This window comes from Astyanax mexicanus, chromosome 22 (genome assembly GCF_023375975.1).
Source record: "Astyanax mexicanus isolate ESR-SI-001 chromosome 22, AstMex3_surface, whole genome shotgun sequence".
Lineage (NCBI taxonomy): Eukaryota > Metazoa > Chordata > Actinopteri > Characiformes > Acestrorhamphidae > Astyanax > Astyanax mexicanus.
In genome coordinates this window covers 18,819,969-18,839,443 of record NC_064429.1, presented here as the reverse complement: position 1 = coordinate 18,839,443, position 19,475 = coordinate 18,819,969, and the positions used below count along the sequence as shown (strand labels likewise).

General features: G+C 39.2%; 1 protein-coding gene across 1 annotated transcript in view; it reads left to right on the top strand.

Moving 5' to 3' along the window:
• dapk1 (death-associated protein kinase 1) overlaps positions 1 to 19,475 on the top strand; it is a 101,645-nt gene that overhangs the window by 23,793 nt on the left and 58,377 nt on the right. Inside the window, exon 3 of the mRNA XM_007257684.4 lies at positions 19,223 to 19,444. Within this exon, the coding sequence (XP_007257746.2) occupies positions 19,223 to 19,444 (222 nt within the window). The remainder of the gene's footprint in view (positions 1 to 19,222; positions 19,445 to 19,475) is intronic.

Sequence of the window (19,475 nt, the reverse complement as noted above, 5' to 3'; positions counted from 1 at the left end):
GAAAAGAAGCGGTGGCTGACTTCACATGTATCGGAGGAGGCATGTGCTAGTCTTCACCCTCCTGGTGTGTTGGGGCATCACTAGTAATAGGGGGAGTCCTAATGAGTGGGTTGGGTAATCGGCCGTGTAAATTGGGGAAAAAGGGGGGGGAAAACATGGATGAAAAATTTATATTTGTATCTAAAATATTTCTTAAACTATCAAACAAAAGAGCCCTGAAATGAGACCCTACACTGAACTTTTGACATTCTCCCATTCCCAGAAAGTCTGGCACAACACAATACTGTACTGGGTCAATACTGGGGAAAAAAGCTAATTGCTAAATGTTAGCGGTCAATGAAAGATTGTATCTGTTGGCAGCTCTTGAGGCAAGTGAAGATAACTGGGCCAGCAGTCTCTCTCACTTTCAAAATCACTCTATTGATCAGACTGTTCCCACGTGCACACCAGAGCATGTGAGTGGAGCCAGGCTGTGGTGTCTCACTGCTAATTATTTAACACCTTGTTTAAAAAAAAAACAAACAAACAAAAAAAAAACACTCAGTTAAAGCCTCATATTTTCATGCTTAGAAGGCATGACATCCAAATGGTTTCAGAGAGAACAGCTGCAGTTCTTAGATATTTACTCTCAGGCTGCTGCTTTTTACGCACTACTAATTTCCAACGTGATGAGAATACACAGCCTATATTTAGTGGTAAACAAAAACCTTCAGCTTATATGCAAAAGTGTTGAATACTTTAGTTTAAATTTAAATGGAAAAACTTTAAACTTGTTTACATCTGGTCACTTAATGTAATCTGGATTGTTTTATTTTAATCTACACCTGGTAATGCATCTCCAGCTACACATTATGTGTACTTCCTTGACTACATGCCCCCCTCTTCTTGCACCATTACCACCAAGTTAAATGTCTCTTTGCTAAAAGACATGACCTTTGTAAACACATTATGTGGTGAACATTAAAAAAACTGTCATATTTCATCCAGCAAGCCCTGTCATCATAAACCACTCATAAATTTCACCACACAGATTTATTGACTTGAAAGCATCTCAAAAGAGCTAGGTCTTATTTTTACAGTTGCCACAACGGTTGGACAGTGTTAGTCTGGAGCCCTGTAATATCTGTATCTGTTTTAAATGTGTTCAGATCTAGTGATCTAGTGGAGTGAAATCCAATCCATTGAAAGTATGTATAAATTGATGTAAACTCTGTCTTTTTTTTATTTCTGTTTTTCTTATGTATGTAGTAAGCTTACTTTCTTAGCTTTCTGAGTTAGCATAAGCCAACCAGCTCTGATAAACACTGTTTAATGGATTGGCTTTGCTGTGCATGAGCTGTTTCCAGTTTAGCGGCTTTGTTTGTGTGTTCTTCCTCTAAAATGTGCTTTATTTATTTTTAGCTTTAACACGCCAACAAGTTTGCTGGCTACGTTTGTGCTGGAGGTATTAGACACTATATCCACTCAACTGCGAGGATTGTTACTCTGTAATACTGTGTTAATCTGGCTAACTGATACAACTTTGTCTTTTACCCTTATTTAAGGTACAACACTCTGACATTGTTGGCATGGATTTTTTTTACTGTAATTATTATTACCCAAAGCTTTTTAACTCTACCGTGAAGAGCTGGTTAGATGCCAAATCTGTGATGATTTTTTGCACTGTAACTATGTGAAAAATGTGTAAATGAGTTAATATAGTGCAAAGTTTCTTCATTGTCTGATCTATATTCTGCTTACTTACACTTTTGGTTGACCTGCCTCTGTGTATGTTTGTGTAGCTCATATTTGATAAGTTTATCTTTGTGCAAGTTGTGTGGTGTTTTGTGGTAATAAAATTTGTCTTTATAGAACTGTACTAATAAGGTCATGGAGTATTGAAGTGGTATGGCACGTGTTTAAAAGAAAAAAAAGAGGCTAGTATTTAGTGCTTGGGGTAGTGTAGTGTAGTGCAATAACTGACACTACTGTTTTCCCTCTGGTACACATTGGGTTTGCATGCCTGGCTGTGCAATACACATCTACATTCACTTACTTGTGTAACATATTGATTTAAATAACATAGTGATTTAAATATATTTGTAATATTTACTCTAATTGTTTTAATTAAAAATAATATAGAAAATTGGAATGTGTTGTGGCACAGACAGTATAAGCAGGAGTGGACCACATTTACCAACATTCACCAAAATATATTTCTTCTTAAAACCTGCTTGCACAGTTTTTTAGATTTAAGATTTCTTCAATTTACAAGGACAATGGGATTCATTGCTGTAAGGCCATAACAGCAAACCTTTCAGCATAGAAGTGCACCCATCAGTGTTTTTGGGGGGGTATCGATCACTAATACCCATCAAGGACAGGGCTGGACGACACATTTAACTTTACAGGCAAACCTGACAATGCGTCATCTAGTGCTGGGCAATTATGGCCTAAAAAAATGGTTCAAAACTAGGTTTACCTGTAAAAATAAGGAAATGGTAGGAGTAATTTCTAGCTAAATATAAGCTTCATCCCACCGGGTGTTTGTGTCAAAAGTGCTGGAACTGTTTTTAGTTCGAGCTCAGTCATCAGATTGAGTGGAATGTTTAGAAAATATGCGCGTGTTTGTCTGTGGGAAGAGCCGGTAACCAAAGTAAGACGGATAAACACTCCAGAAATGAGTAGTGCTTTTGGACATTTTAGATTAAAAAGATCCATTTTAAAAATCGAAATAAATCTGAAATTCATATTAAGCAAATTAATTGTGAAAATCACCCAGCACTACCGACATCATTGAGGGCTGCTGTAATGTTCTACATCTGTTTCTTTAAATGCTTTGGAACCCCAAGCACTAGCTGTAATGAATTACATAAAAATAATCACTTTTGACATGATTACTTTAGCTTTCTGACTGAGAGATGTACTCTTAAGAGTGATATCCTGTTAGTGTTTTTAGGTGCAAGTTCTTATTATACTGCTTCCCTCTACAAGACATTGAATGTAGCACCGAGAGTGAAGTACAACAATGGCCCTACTGGGGTTCTACATCCCTGCATGAGTCTGCATTGAGATATTTTGGTTAAAGATGCAAGCCAATACAAAACATATATTTGAATATATTTTCCATCTCTAATTCTGTGAATTGAAAATGCATCTTAAATCGGATGTAAGGACTTTTTTTGGACCATTTAGGTCTGCACTGTTCCACTCTCCATTCTCAGACCACTCTGTTACCTGGCACTGCAGTTAATTCACCCTCCAGCCAAGCACCAAAGCCTCTGTTACCTCATGTAATTGAGGGCACAACCGAATCAGACCCTGTCTCTCTAAGATGCCTCAGAAACTTACAGAGAGCAATTTGGCATTGGAAGCTTTTGTGTAGGAATTACAGCTAACAGGCAGCTAACTTTCCATCTTTTGTTCTTTCATTTTTTTAATTAACTGTGTCAATCTGGAGGATAAACGGCTCAAAGGAGAGATTTTACACGAGATCTGGAAATGATGGGTTGTTGAAAAAGGGTAGCATTCCCAGGTGTTTCCTTTCCATTAAGGGTCTTAGCGCACACTAGGAAGTAGGGCTGCACTTGGCGTTGTTTTATGGATTAAGGTTTAAGCTTAGAATATTAACACATCATTTGCCCCTGAATGTGTGTGATGTTTTGGGGGTTTTCAATGAAAAGTGGGGGTTGGTGTTGTGTTAACAACCCCGGCACCCCATCAAATAGGCTGACGAGCCAGTGGAGGGCCGGCACAAAAGCTGCTTTGTCATAAGGCTTGCAGGGGTCGCGACACAAGCGGCATGATTATACAGAGGAGGGTGTGTTATCAGGAGTCTACAGTGGCAGGCCTGAAATGTATACTGGGGGATTGTGTAAGAAAGTTCTCAAATCAGATTAGCAAAGAACTTTTTTTTAGCTTTTATCAGTTAGCAGTTTTGTTTTGTTGGCTTGCTTTAAATGTTTTGTGGAGTAATATATCATTGTTGAGTAATATAAATACCATGGAAGAACCCATTTTTTTGGTTCTCTGGAGAATTATTGTATATTTAAACCAAGAGAAGAAAGAGGAAAACACTTTAAATTTGTACTTCTATATAATGTGGCCCTAAAATAATATCACAATATCTGCTGAATTAGAAGAAAAACATGGCAACACCCCTGTTCCTTACTAGTGTTGCATAATGCACCTTAGAATCAGGTGCACTTTATGTATGAAAATAGACCAGAAAATACATTAATTGATATTGCACTTTTAAGTCCGGTGCACCTTATAAGTGCAAAAAATGTGTTATATCACCTTTAAGACCTTTTTAGATTGCTCTGTTAAATACAGTAATTTCTAGATATTATTTAGACATGTGCATACTGATGAGCCTGAATGTTTCAGGCTGTAAAAAATGTTTCAGAATTATCCATAAGGTAATGATTTAGAAAAGTGTATACTGATCTCAGAAGTTGAAAGGATTTTGCACACCAAAGAAAAAAAAAAACAGCCTCTACAAAAACACCCCCTGAACTAGAAAACCCCTCAGTAAGTGAAGTGCCATTGAATCAGCTCTGGCACCGTTTCTGCTGTTCCTCTTTATGACCCTTGTTAAGAATGCAGCTCATTCATAATGGCTTAACAACACGATACAGAGAGTATGCTCTAGCACGTGTTGTAAAGGTTTACTACACACCTTTGTCCCATACGTCTCCGTTAGATACGTTATCTGTGCCGGGATGCCAGCCTGAATGCAGAGCCTTTTGTGCTCCCATTATTCTCGCAGTTGCTTTTCTGAGGTGGCTGACGTCAGCCTGGCACCAGGTGAAAACGCGCTCATGTTCCCAGGGAATGTAAACGTGTACAGACGACCTGAGGAAAAACACATTCTCCCAGTCACCTGAGAACAAAACCCTCCGGGACGCAACCACTGTGAATGAGTGCAATGTTTGTGAAAATTGAGAGCACAACTTACAAATATAGTACATGGTTTGTGGCAATATATCTACACATATAGAGCACAGGTGCATTTCCTGAGCATTGTTGCAGTTTTCTGTCAGATTGTTTGACTAAAGAATTAAGAATTAATGAAAATGTTTGGTATCAGAATTTAAGGTCATTGTCTGAACAATCGGTGATTGCCAAATTAGAAAAATAATCCAAATTATCATGGTTTTAGTGCTGAGTACAGTCATATCACACAATCTAGTTACAATAATGTTAGTTTATTTTTGTTCTAAATGTTATTACATAATAAACATAATAAAGCTCATATTGTACATCATATAAAAACATATGAATGTAGTCCCTGACAAAAGGAGTCTAGAGACAAATTATACAAAGGCCAATCAGTTAGAAGCTTTAGTCCATGAAGTACTGTATTTTTCAAACTATAAAGTGCACTTAAAATCCTTTAATTTTCCCAAAAAGCATCGGTTTGCCTTATTATCCAGTGCGTCCTATGTATGAATTTCACCAGTACGGTTGTAAGGAGCAATAAAGCCACTCCACTGAAGTGCAGTGTTCTACAGGAGTTTCAGTTTAGTTCTCCAGCACCGTGGCTTCATTAGCATTAGCAGCTAACCGCTATTTTCCTGTTCTGAAGTGAGTATTATTGGCCTGTAGCCTGCTGCTAACCCTGTCTAGCACTGCTGAAGCAGCATTAGCAGTACCCGCTAACTGCGCTAAGCACTAGCTCTTACGTTGTTTAAAGGGGAGTATATTGAACTGTAGTCTGCATGTTTACCGTGTTACAACAACCTATGTGGGTCTACCGGAGCGCTCAGGGTTCCTTAATGTAGCGCTGTCGGGGCGGCATTAGCCGCTAAACACTAGCTTTTAGCTGTTAATGCTAATGCTCAAGCCCTAGTCCCAGAAAAAATCAGGGATCTAAGCTTACTGTAAATCAAAGGAAGTGCTTTACTCACATAAATAAACAATGTTCAGGAGAGAAATCTGTGAGATTTACTTCCAGTGCTCATTTGACTTTAAAAGAAAGTCTTTTTTTTTTTTTTTTTTTTTTTTTTTTTTTTTTTACAGTTTTGTTTACTTGGCTTAGCTTTGCTTAACTTAGTTAGCAACCCCCACCCCCACCACCACCACCACCCAGCGGTGAGACCTGCTGAATTAGAAGTTCCTTATAGTGTCTCTTAAAAGGCACCTTATAATCCAGTGCGCCTTATGTATGAAAATAGACCAGAAAATCAACGTTTTGATAGTGTGCCTTACAATCCGGTGAGACTTATAATGCAAAAAATACTGTAATTTCAAATTTCCAATTCCACAGGTCCTGTAAATGATTTCTAGTGTTTTAATATAATTCTGGTGCCTGAGGTTATCTCCAAACCAATTTTTAGTGACTTCTTAACCATTACTATATTCTATGCATTGGCTCGGCTACATTGTAAATAAGGGTCAATGCCCTCAATGGACTCTTAAGTTTAAATAATAGTTAATTTAAATGGTTTAAAACAGGTAGTTTGAGCATACCAGTCATTTAGTCTACACTGATTGTTGTGCTGTTTGTGTAGATTCTAAATGGTTAATTACATTTTGGTGTTGGCCATTAAATGGTTTTTGGAGATTAAGTGGGCTACAAGTTGCAAAAAGGCTGTTTTAAAAGTAAAAGCATCCAGTGAATAGTAGAGAGATCGATACAGAATAGCTAGACTGATTGAAGCTGACAGAAACTCTGAACTATTGCGGTGTGCAGAAAAACACAGCAACTCAGAATGTACAACACATTGAACTTGGAAGCAGAATGGCTACTACAGCAAAAAGACCCCATGTCAGGTTCTGCTTCTGTCAGCCAAGAACAGGAAGCTGAGGCTGCAGTGAGCACAAAGCTCAAAACTGAACTGCAATAAAAGTCTGTGCTGATAATTCTTAAATAAACTAAAACCTCATAACAGTGTTTCCAACAGTGTAACAGTGTCTTGTGAAATCCATCCTATAAAGTATTCAGGCTAAATGGCAAAATGAGCCCTTACTCATAATTTCTGGGAAAATGTACAGAATATCAGTGCTTTGACTAGACGTGTCCCAGATCCTCCATCTTTTCTATATCTCCATTTTGGACTAAGCCTAGAGGATACAATTTCAATGTTTCTGTTAAATTCTGTCTTTTTACTTGTTTTTTTCTCAGCTTGTCCAATTATTCACTTGAACAAGCAGGACCGCTGTGAAAAATTGAAACTTGTCTTTCCAAACAAGCAGCTTCCGCTCTCTCAGCAGCTCTAAGCAGTCCTGACAGCTGCGATGGGTTTAGAGGAAAATTGCCAGAGTTCTTGCCAAATCCTGTGGGCTTCAATTGTTTCAGATTTCATTTTTCTCCACCACAATTCTAACACAATTGATAGCATTATGGATTATGTCTTGATAAGGCCTTGAGTACAAGTCTTGATACAAGATGCCAGCCACAGATCTCAGATCTCTCTCTAGTGTAATGTTTAACTTGTGCCTTGTCTTCTCTTGAGTCTTTCTAACTAATCTGTGGGCAAGGAACAGGAATACCAGTAACTGATCTCGCAGACACAACATGCTGGTATTTTGTACAGAATTAAAAGCATGTTTTGATTTGCTGGTCATTCATACTTTGGCTTGGATTATAGTGGGATTGAGGCCAAAGATTAGGAGCTCCAGCTGCTTTCAGACCCATTATTCCCAGTAACCCCAATCAGGCCAAGTGAAAGCAATGTGTTCTTAGTGTAAACCAAGGCCAGGAGTCGAAATGAAGTCATTGTGGGACTAATTGGAGCCTCTGTGTGGAACCTTGATTTTTTTTCTCTTAAGTGTAGCAAAATTGCACGACACAGAGTCAGATGGTGTCAGCTGCTTTCTGGGTTTTTATCAGTGGTGTGCATTCAGGCCCTTCTAACCCTTCAGAGAAGGGGTGACAATAAGTAAATAATGTATTATGTAAATAATTACATAATATTTAATCAGGAAACATATATTATAGTTATTGTAAGTGTATGCACTTATTTTGTAAATTAACTAAAATAAAAAACAGCAACTAATTCAAAGCATTAGTCTGTGTTTTTCAGTTGCTACAGGACTCTTATCTGACTGACAGCTATTCTAACCAATCAGAGCTTTTTAAAATGGCTTCTGCCCGCTTGTGTCTGCTTGACCCTTCTCCTGATTTTGAGAATGGTGTAGTAATGAGTATTTTAGCAAAGTCTCAGGACAATCTAACCAATCAGACTGTTCTTTTTTTTATATCATTTAGGTCTAGTTCACAAATCTCATTAATCAGAAATCTGGTTTGAAAGTATTAGAATGTCCAGCCTCAAAAAATCCGATCTGCATCACATTAGGGCAAAAATCTGATTTGTGATTGCTCAGAGTGACAGACCTGGGTGCCGACACTAGGGCTGCAACTAATTATTAATTTGGTAGTCAACTAATCTCACAATGATTTTTCTAATTAGTTGATTAGTCCGTGGTTATTTCTGACATGCCCTCAATCTCTGCTTGCTGTGGCTACAGCTCCTGCTCTTAGCTCTATGATTTCAAAACAAAACAGCTAAACATGGGATTTAAATGCTGTTCAAATGACCAGAACATTGGTCTTTATATGTGGAAGTGCTGTTATTTAGTGAGGAAATATGGGGGGGTGTTGAGTTACTTAAGTCCAGTAATGTGAACTCAGCCCTTGATGGATGAAATTTTTGGTGGTACAGTTGAGCAACACATTGTAAATATCAATAAATTCATTACTTTACATATGTAAATCTTCAACGAGGCAAGCAGAAGTATTGTGCCTAAGCATTTCTTTCTGTAGCACTAGGCAGTGGGCGTTCGGCCAAGTGACAAGAAAAGAAATGCGTATAACCTGTGAGGATGCTCTCTGGGCAGACCTGCTGCAAGAAGAAATGCAGCGTGAGTCTGAAATCCAGGTGAGCTGCAGCAGCAGCAGTGCTCTGAATCCTAATGCTCTGGGGAGATGAGGGGAAAATTGGAAGAGAGCATATGAAAGGGAATACCGTGACTCCAGAGGAGAGAAGAAAAGATTCTGCACTTTCACATCACACTGTGGCATTTGACCAAGCTCCTGTTCATTACTGCTTATCTTGGCTGGCCTCTTGTCAGTTCTAATACAGCTGATATTACCATAGCACAGCGATGGGCTGCTGCTGGGGATTTGGAAGAATGGCATTCGAATCCTGTACGAAGGGCAAGCTCGGTCAAGGCCGGTCCACACATTGTGAGTCGCTGGAGATCTGTATTCAGAGCACCCAGTTCATCCTTGTCTTTTGGAGAGAGGCCAATCTGGCGGCAATTTCAGCAATCGCTCAGGGTCGCCGAGACTGAGGGAAAGAGGAAAGCTAGGAGTTTTACTAGAAATTAAGAATGCGCTGGAATAAACATTTGGGCCGAAACTGAACAGAATTAAACATTTGCCCCAGTACAAAACCCTCAAAAGTGTTTTAATTAAACATGGCACTTTTTTAATCCTTGTTTGAATTACACAAAAGAATGTTTTGTCTTGCTTTTAAAGAAAAATATTTAAACATATTTATTGAATACTTAAACATTCCAACAGATATACCAACAAAGCACAAATACATTTGTCTCATCAGTGCTATTCTAATCATGAATTTATTTCAGCAGTGCTATTTTACTTACACATTTAGCTTGCTAGCTGCCTACCACAGCAGTCCATTTTAGTCAAAAATGCTCCCTTAGTAGTGCTACTCAAGTCACATGTAGAAAGTCAATTTTACACAGAGAAAGGCAGCCAGTCTATAGGTTAACAAAAAATGCTAAGGCTAGCAATGTTAGCTCAGCTAATGTTACTATCCTGGCCCTGTACAGCTTGTATATTTCAGCTGCAAAACTGGCTGAATGTAAAGATTTAGTGAACAGAGTAAACTGATATTAGTGATGCTATAAATTATTCTATCTTTGCACTTATTCAGCCAAAGACTAAAATAGCTTTTTTCCACTTCCAGATGAATATTATTGATTGGCAAATATTTTGCTGATTCCCTACTGGAGATTGGCCTTAAAAAAGAAAACCAACTGAACTTCAGATATGTCTTTAATCTGGGCTCATTTGTGCTCTATTCCTCTTTCTTTCTCACAGCACACTTTCACATAATACACCTTTCCTTTCTCAGTGGTCACACCTCTATTCTTATCTGTCCAGCGTGTTAGTCTTAAATTCTTACTAAATGTTATGGGAGTCTGAGCATTCTACAGAGGCAGAGATGAACACATGAATTAGCTGTAACTGTACAGTAACCCAAAGTAACCCAAAATCTAGACATACAATTGACAACATCCATTTGGTATCACATTTTATATATAGCTTGTGACATTTGTGTATTTGTACCGTATGTTTAGGACTAGGTGCACTGGATTATAAAGCACACTATCAATTAACGTCTATTTTCTGGTCCATTTTCATACATAAGCAACACTAGTAAGGATGCCTGCATGTGTTTTGCCAATGACTATATGCTGTATGCAATTATTGTAACCTGCTAGATTATCTCATGTCAGTAATGGATTAGTTACCCAATCTTTAGTAATAAAACCCAGCTAGTGATTTTACATTAGTTGCCCAACCTTTGCTAATAAACCTAGCTGTAGATGGTCCCAGTAAAGCCATAAATTCCTTGGGATCTAAACATACAAACACACTCATCAACTCCTCAACAAGGGACCCTAATAAACCACCCCCAACCACTCGTGTTGTGTAATGCAAATCTGTGTCTTGGGTTCCAAAGACTAAGGAGCTGCTAGCGTAGGCCTCCAATAAGTACACAAAAAAAACAACATGGCGAAAGGGAACAGAGGCCATTCACATCCCTCCTTCCAGCTCTCCCTCACAGTCCAGCTCAAGTTTCTCTCTCAGACAAAGTGGGCAAAAGTTGGAAGCCCCGTCCCTAAAAGGTAACAAAGGACAACTCAATTCCTGCGATGGCATGTCTGGCTGTTAAAATCTCTGCTTGCTGCTCTGGCTTTCTTCCTAAGAGTAGCCTAAAAGCGGAATCTTTTGTTTTCAGGCCCTAATTAAATCATCAGGAGCGGTTGGATATTTTGCCTGGCCGAGTTTTTTCAGGAGGAACTCTGAGTCGGCGCATGTGTTTCTGCCGAGGATCCCACGGGTATCATTAGCGAGAGGGATTTTCTTCTCCTCTATGTCTGAGGAATATGCGTCAGCTAGCGCTTTGTGTTGGAGGGTGAAAAGCCCTCTCTTTTTAGTCAAGCAGGAGGATGTTTTCAGCCATAATTCTATCACTTTAGGTCCTTAAGTTCAGACAACTGGGCTGTGCATGCCCCACTGAGAAGCGCTTTAATTTGAACCACCGCCAGCCAGGGCTGCCTGTTAGCATCTGTGAGCGGCTGCTGCTATTATCTTCCAGCCTCTGCCTTTCCTTTCAGTATTGCTCAACGCTTGTACATGCCTTGCGAGTTGCATCATTAGGCAGCACTTTAGTAGATGTTTCATAACATGATTCTGCGGAAAGCAAAGAACGCTGGTTCCCCTGTTTTCATCTTTATTTTAACAGTGCTGGGAGATAAGAGTAATTTAACAACAAGTGAGCGGCATCAGTTTTGCGAGATCTAGAGGCATATTCGATACCTTCAGAAATGTATGGATCAAAAAAAAGGGTAGAAGTAACAATCAGACCTCACAAAAGAATAAAATTTTAATAAAAAATTTTATTTGAAACATGAAATCATGTACTTTTGTGTATGTGCATAAATTTAGAAGTGTTCAGCCCAAAGTCAGAAATGGGTCATATTAAAAAGATAATGTCTTTCACAATTTATTGGAAAAGTGGGTTAATGAGGTTAAACTTGCACTTCTAAATCCAAATTTTGCTCGCATCAAGGAGCAAATACAAGCATTTGCCGCATACTGTGGAACCCTGTGTAAGAAGTGTTAGAAAGCACTGGTATTCAGAAATCTGGTTGACTCTCCTGTTGTCACTGATTTTCAGAATAAACCAGATTTGTTCATTATTAGTTAATTAGTTCTATAGTTAAATACTGTAGTCCTTCTGTTCTCTGCATACTTTATTGTCCTCGTTTAATGGTCAGGACCACCACAAAGTAGGTATTGTAGTCATAATGTTGTGCTTCTTCTGCATGAGTGTGTGTCTATATAAATGCACCTGACCTTCTAGCTTCAAGTCTTTGCTCAGTTGTACTTCTGGAACTATGTTTTGTGAACCTGGCCAGTGCTTTGATTTCACCGCGTTGCTTTTACAGTCTCCAAAGGATTGAGTCTACAAAGAATTATGCAACCCTACCGGACGGAGTTCCTTTGGATTGCAACCTAATGCCATGCATGTTGCACAAGGTTGGCATATGATTTATTGAGCTTTAAGGCTTCACTAGTGACTTCAGACTTCTCCTGGGTATAGCTTGCAGATCCCCAAAGTATGCTGACTTCAGGCTAGATGACCAAAAGGAGGAAGTATTCCTTGTTTGTCAGGGTTGCTGTAGTAGGCCTATGGTAACAGAACAAATCTTAAATCTTTTAATGAGAGTTGTTCAAGTGCTGTGCTCTGCCTCTCGTAGACTGGCTGAACTGCTAGCTTATTAAACACAAGCTTCTTGAATGGCATGAAACAATGATATGATATAATGGTCTGTAAAGAAATCTAACTAAGCCTGCACTGGTCTCAGTTTGTAGGCTATTGTAAGTCAAGTCTGCACCCGCTGGCTGATGGCCACATACTGCACAGGAATTTAGTGCTAGACGCTAAACATGCTGAGATCCAAGGTTTCGATCTAGAGACTGGCACAGTTGTAAAATACTTTTAAAGAATTTCAGGCGAACAGGAAAGAGGTCTAACCAGCGTTCACACAAACAGGTGAACAAAATGTTGGTAGGAACCAAAATTTCACAGGCTGGGGACCTTGGACCAAAGTTTATTTAGTTTAAACTTCCATAGAAAATGACTGTGATAGACCTGTCACCATGTCAACTGTTTTCAGTAGACAATGTATTGCGCCAGAAGTTGTTGCAATAAATGTTTTGTGTGTGTACGTGTGTGTGAATATGCACATTTCTTGCATCACGGTTCAGATCATTTTTTACCAAATAAAGATCAGAGCTGTGTTCTGTTGTGCTGATAGAGCTGTTTTTTTGCTGGAGTGAATCAGGACAGGGCTGTTTTCTCAGTGTGGATAAAATGTAAGGTGTTGAGTCCTGTTCTTTACGTGTAAAGACGAACGAGATTTTGGTTTGTCTTGCATTCGAACGGACGTTACACATATCTGTTTCATTTGATTAAACTGTGTAAAAAAAAACAAAAACAAAAAAAAAACTACAGCAGCAGTAAAACCGTAGCCTGTGTGTGTCAGAGAGCAAGAGAACAGACCTGCATGAGTGGCCAAAAGTAACGTCTCTGCTTAAATACACTTAAAAAACACAGCGGGCAGTATCAAGGGTGGCAGAACTTATCGACATTATGTTCATTTATTGAACGAAAAGTCAATAATGTAATTACCACAACAGGCCTATTCTGGGGACTCTGGGTGGTCCAATGGACTAAGGAGCTACCACTGTGATCTGAGGATTGCCTTTCGAATCACGGCTCATTCTTCTCACCATCAGCAGCCGGAGTCTGAGAGAGCAGAATAGGGCATGCTCTCTGTGTGTGTAGATAGCTCACTCTCTCCACATCATTCCTAATGGTCTTAAAGGGAGATGGTGGCTGGCTTCACATATCAGAGGAGGCATGTTCTAGCCTTGCCCCCTTCTGTTGTTGGGAGAATTACTAGTGATGGGACAAGTCTTAATAAGTGGATGAGGTAATTGACCTTCCACATTAAAGAGAAAATGGGATACAGTGCCACTGTAGCTTGTTCCTCTGTCGCCTGATAATGTGAATGCAGGGTAACATTAGGAAACACATTCCCACTGGATCAGTGCCAACGCCATCTCAACTGGCTAATAATGTACTTGCAGCTTGTCCAAAACTACCCCAGTGCCCAGACTGAAGAGCACTTCCACTGGGTAAGCCATTGAAGATCGCTGTAATTAAAGCCTCTTGATCACCATGGTGCTTCAGATAGGTGCCCAAGAGCCGTGCTACATTGACATCTTGATATGAACGTTTGCCCCATCCATCATTGGGATAGAACGCTTGCTGCACTTGAGAAGTTATAGCTTCCCTAACAGGGGAAGTGGACGACGTCTCTTTTGTCCAGGTAGTTGTCAGGATGTTAACAGTGCTGTTCCCAATTCACACAGCACTGCTGCGCTCCACAGGGGTCAGCAGCGACGAGCAGGGTGGAGAGGATTGAGGAAGTACCCCCCCCCACCCTGACAGTTCCAGCAATGCCATGGAAACGAGCACAGCTGACAACCCATGATCCTCACATTTAGTGGTGTCACTGACAAAAGCATTCATCCCTGCCCTGCTGCCAAAAGCCATGCTGGGAGCGTCACCAGGGACGCATTCTTTGTTTGCCTCCACGCAATTGTTAAGCAATAACTCTGTAAACCCGACGCAGCTCGGACTCGGACGCATAATTCAACAGTGACGTAATCTCAAAAAGAGCTCAATCACAAGTGAACCATTTGTCACTGGCAGACATGTAGGTCATGGTTATGGCTGTGCACAACAATCTCCTCGGATCAAAGGTTTTGTATTAAGGAAGGTGAATCCAGGCTTCAGTCGTTCTAGGGGTGCATGATCCCCGATAGTGATGTGAAATGCAATAAATAAAGATCTAAATTTAAGAAGTTTAAAACTAATGCTGGCAACGTTTATTGTTTAATACAAATGAATTATGTCACCAAGTTTACAGAGCCTGGTGACATATTCAGAAGGTAGCTTGATTTTAGAACTTTTATTTATGGTAAAAATTAGGGATTAATTCTCATAACTTAGACTTAATACCCCTGTCTCTCTCTCTTTCTCTCTCTCTCTCTCTCTCTCTCTCTCTCTCTCTCCACAGACACACACACATACACACACACACACACAGCTGCTGCTGCTGCTCAGTTTGGCATGTTTCCTTTCCTAGAGGTCACTGTTAAAAATTTTACTCAGTACATTTAAAAGTTTTTAATTTAAAAAGCATCAGAACTACCCCAAGATATTAGAATAAAGCAAAAAAAGGCTTTAATCTAAAACTGCATAAGATTTTTAGTTCAATATCCCCACTTTGTAAGAAATGTAACATAAAGGAGGATTCTCTGACTCACCTGTTTTTCTTTTTGCCCTGTTTTGCAAGGCTTTTGGACCAGTGCATTCAGTTGACTATCAAGAGCTTTTAAAGAACAGTTAAACTCTCACCCTATTACTCAAATTTGTACTCTTAAGTCACGTGGTGATGGCTGGTATGTTTGCGACCAAAAAGTTGGAAATTGCCCACTGCTCCATCATTCTGGGTACACAAGATCTCAACAAAATCTGGAAGCTTTTATTGGACAACTTCTTTTTGTGCGTGGCCACTATTAATAACACCACTATTAATATCCATTTTAAATGAATTCTTAAATATCCATTGTTAAATTGTGTAATTAAATAAAAAAATCATTTATCAATACTTGGCTTGACGGCGCTAATTTTTAGCAGGCTAAGAAGTAGTTTGGTATGTGGTCGTTCACTGTAGACCTCTACCTCACTGTACTTGAAGTACATCGCTCTACATCCAGCCTTGTTATGTCACATGACCCCTTTGTTGCTGCACACCGGTAATGCAATTTGAGTTTTTTTTTTTTACTCTTATTCACAATGTTATCACAACTTTTACAATGAGTTTATCATGAAAACTCATATCCCAATAGTGATAAAAATACTATTTATCGTACAGCTGCAAGCCTTTCCCTAGTGTACCATATCTTTTTGCACTTCCCCCATAAAGCATAAACAGTGGATTTAAAGGCTTGTCTGCTTTGCCAGAAGCTCCCAAGGCCAAGATAAAATGCAAATGTGGCGTCTCTATCTGCTCTGGGCCTGCTTGGTGCCTGGGTGACAATAGGTGAAGCCTGAACGAACAGAGGTCATTAACATGAGAAAGCTCTGCAGCAAGGACTGTCTTCCTTCCTCACATTGTTTAAAAATGTTTCTTTTCCAGTGGCGATTGTTACTTCCGCAAAAAGGGCCTAATTCAGTGACCTTTGTGTCGCTGTTTAATGCAGATGTACTGAATGTGTTTGCGTGGGGGAAATGCATTATTGCTTCATTTGGCACTTTATTCAGTGAACAGTGTATCTATTATAAAACAGCAAAATGCATTGAGATATCCGTCTTATCAGTTCATAAAGAAATGGAGAAAAGCGGTGGTTAATAGGAATGGTGAAGGGGAAGTTGAACTCTGGAGGAACAGAAAACTTTTCTGAGAGATTTCGGAGGCAAATCAATTAGTCTTGTTTTACTGCAAAAGACCTTTAGTAAGATGTAGCAGAATCTGCAGTGGTTGTGCACATTTCTGCAGTGTTGAGATTTCAAGATGGACATTACAGGCTGCAGTCATGTGACATCCATTATATAGATAATAATTAATTGATATAAATGAAGGTATTATACATATGTAGAGATGGACCGGTCTGTGTTTTTGGTATTCATTTTGAATGCTGATTGAGGACAGGGCTAGATGCAACAGGCAAACTTTGTAGTGTGAGTGAGTCAACCACATTCATAACACTATGGAATCCCAATCACCAGCTATAAAAGTGTAAACACAACAGAAACGGCCTGTTTATTTAGTGCTAAAAACTTCATTGTTTAGAAATTAATTAATTCAGCTTTTCAACTGTTGCTCTTGTACTTTCAATTGTAGTTAAATCTGTTTTTCACCGTTTGCTGTTTGGCATAGATGGTAGTGTTTCATAATTCTGATGTGTTGCTGTGCTAAGAGATACCCACTGTATGGGCTGAATGGTGTACTCTTAAGAGGGGTATTCGGTTAGTTACGCTAAAAGTCTTTATTCTCTTTTGTCCTTGAGACACATTAGTCCTACACGTTCTACAGACATGTGAATTTGAGTCAGAAATAGTGCAAAAAAATGTGGTCAAATTCCTGACTGAAAAGCTAGTTCATCCTGGCTGTTAATTGGTGTCTTTACTTGTGCACCACCTCTGTAGTGCCATCTAGCAGTTGATCGTGGAACTGCAGCTTCTTATTACCAAGAAGCACTTCACGCATAGTTGCTATAATCTTTAACTCATTATTTTGAGATGCATTTTCGCTACATTTATTTGTCTCTAGTTTAAGCCCTGACAGCTACGGCAAGACTACCTCTAGGCACAAATGGGATTGGGCCTAAATGTACAGTGTGTATTCTATAGATAGACCTCGAAAGATCAGTGTAGCAAAACTTGTATCAGTGCATGGTTGTTACTTTCTTAAACAGCCTTTTCTGTGGTGTTGAAAACACAGACTCATTGTGTATGCACGTGTTTTCTTTTTTTGAAACGAAAGATCCCATGATGGCGAATTTACAAATAGAGCTGACTAACTAGATTTTGCAGACTAATAAGAAATGTAGAGTCTTGGCACCACAACTCAGGTCATTAAGTACTCCTCTGACTTTTTATCTTTCAGTGGAGTCTGCAAACCAGCCTACATGATCAAAACCCACTGAAAGATACATGAGAGTGAAGCATTGGGCAGATCTGCAAGTTTTTCTATAATATCTTCTGATTTTAAATAATGCTACAGGGTCAAAGAGTGAGACCTGACCTTCCAGCTCAGATCTAAGCCATTTGTGCTCTTTTGATCTGGCTGGGATTAGCAGCATGGCTGTTTTACATGATGTTCCCTCAGCTTGAGGTACTGGCAATGCCGCTGTGTCTTGGATGTCGTTCAGAGTCTGTGTCGTGACTCAGACGAGCTGGGGTAAGAACATGTTAGAAAAGGGACACGCAATAATACGGTGTTTGGAGAACATGGTGTAAAGGTGCAAAGCCGGTTACAGCGCTGAGGGTTTTAGAACCCTTTTTAGAAAGGAGATTCTCTGCAGTCCTAAAAGTATTTTTAGTTTCTGTATAACTGGTAAAATTACAAACCCCTCAGTCCTGAATGATTCATGTGGGAGATGGTACTCTAATTGTGATTTTCTTTAATGCTGTTTACCTACAATTTTATAAATAATGCCAAAGGAGAAGCACTTTTGGTTTCATATCTATTAGAGATGTCCTGATGACATTGTTTTGCCTCAAAGTCATTTTAATTTGAGTAGCTGCCAAAACCTGATCCAATACTTTGCCTTTTTTTATAAGCTTTTAATTTATTAATAAAACAACAGTATCAAAACATAGCATTTGTTGCACAAAATAAATACATACTAAATAGACACATACATTACTTTCATTTAAATATGCTTCTTTTCTTAAAAAATAAACAAACAAAAAATGTCATCAATTCTGTATTAATCATAATTAAGTTCATGATTATTTTTTTAAATGCTAGTATTTCTTTTTTACTGTATTATAATATCTATATTATAATATAGTGAAGCTGTACACTATTCAAATAAAACAAATTGTGTATGTTCTTATGTGTGTGTAAAGCCTTATCCAGACGGGATTAGTTTCTCAGGGGGACGTCTGTGAAAAATATTTCACACTTCTACTCAGTGATAAAACTCTTGCATCCGGACTGCAATTAAAAACAAGAGAACCATGAGTTTTTTGCCTTTCTCAGTCACATGACATCATGTTCAGTAGCTCCTCCATGTCCACTCGCTGTTGTGTTTACGTGGATCTCCTTGGAAACGCATGCCTAAAGTGTAATTGCAGTGCGTGGCAGTGGACAAATAAGTTTTTCATTAAACGCGAGGAGACGGAACTCTGACATGTGAGTCTGGACAGGACTAAAATTTCTGGAGAACTACGAAGTTCTGTGAAAAACAGTAGATAATTCAGCCTGTAATTTTCTCAGAGGACGTCTGAGAAAAACGTGTACATGGTAGTTCCGGATGAGAATAAAATAAAAGAGAAATTTACCCCAGGACCCCCTGAGAAAGTAATCCCATCCAGATAGAGCTTAAAAGAGTGCAAGCGAGTGAGTAAGTAGGAGAGAGAGAGGGAGGCTGAGAGTCTTCAGCACAGTGATGCTGTGTTTAGAGGAAAATAAAGAAAGTAGCGTATGGCTCAATAGATAGCTGGATTAGCCTCTGTGCTAACTGGACGAACACACTCGTGACAGGGACATCCCTAATAACCATAGTTCCAACCATATTTGTAATGGAGATCTAAAGGTGTAAAGAACATTTTGCTTGTTTCTTTAGCAGTCCTTGCACATTATAATATTGTTTTTCTTTTTCTTTTTCCAGTGGTCAGTTTGCTGTGGTGAGGAAATGCCGCAAGAAAAGCACAGGCCTGGAGTACGCAGCCAAATTCATCAAGAAGCGGCGGAGCAAGTCCAGTCGCCGTGGGGTCTCGAAGGATGACATAGAGAGGGAAGTGAGCATCCTGAAGGAGATTAAACACCCCAACGTCATCACTCTGCATGATGTGTTTGAAAACAAGCATGAGGTCATTCTCATCTTGGAGCTGTAAGTACTGCAGATTCAGATATCCATTTAT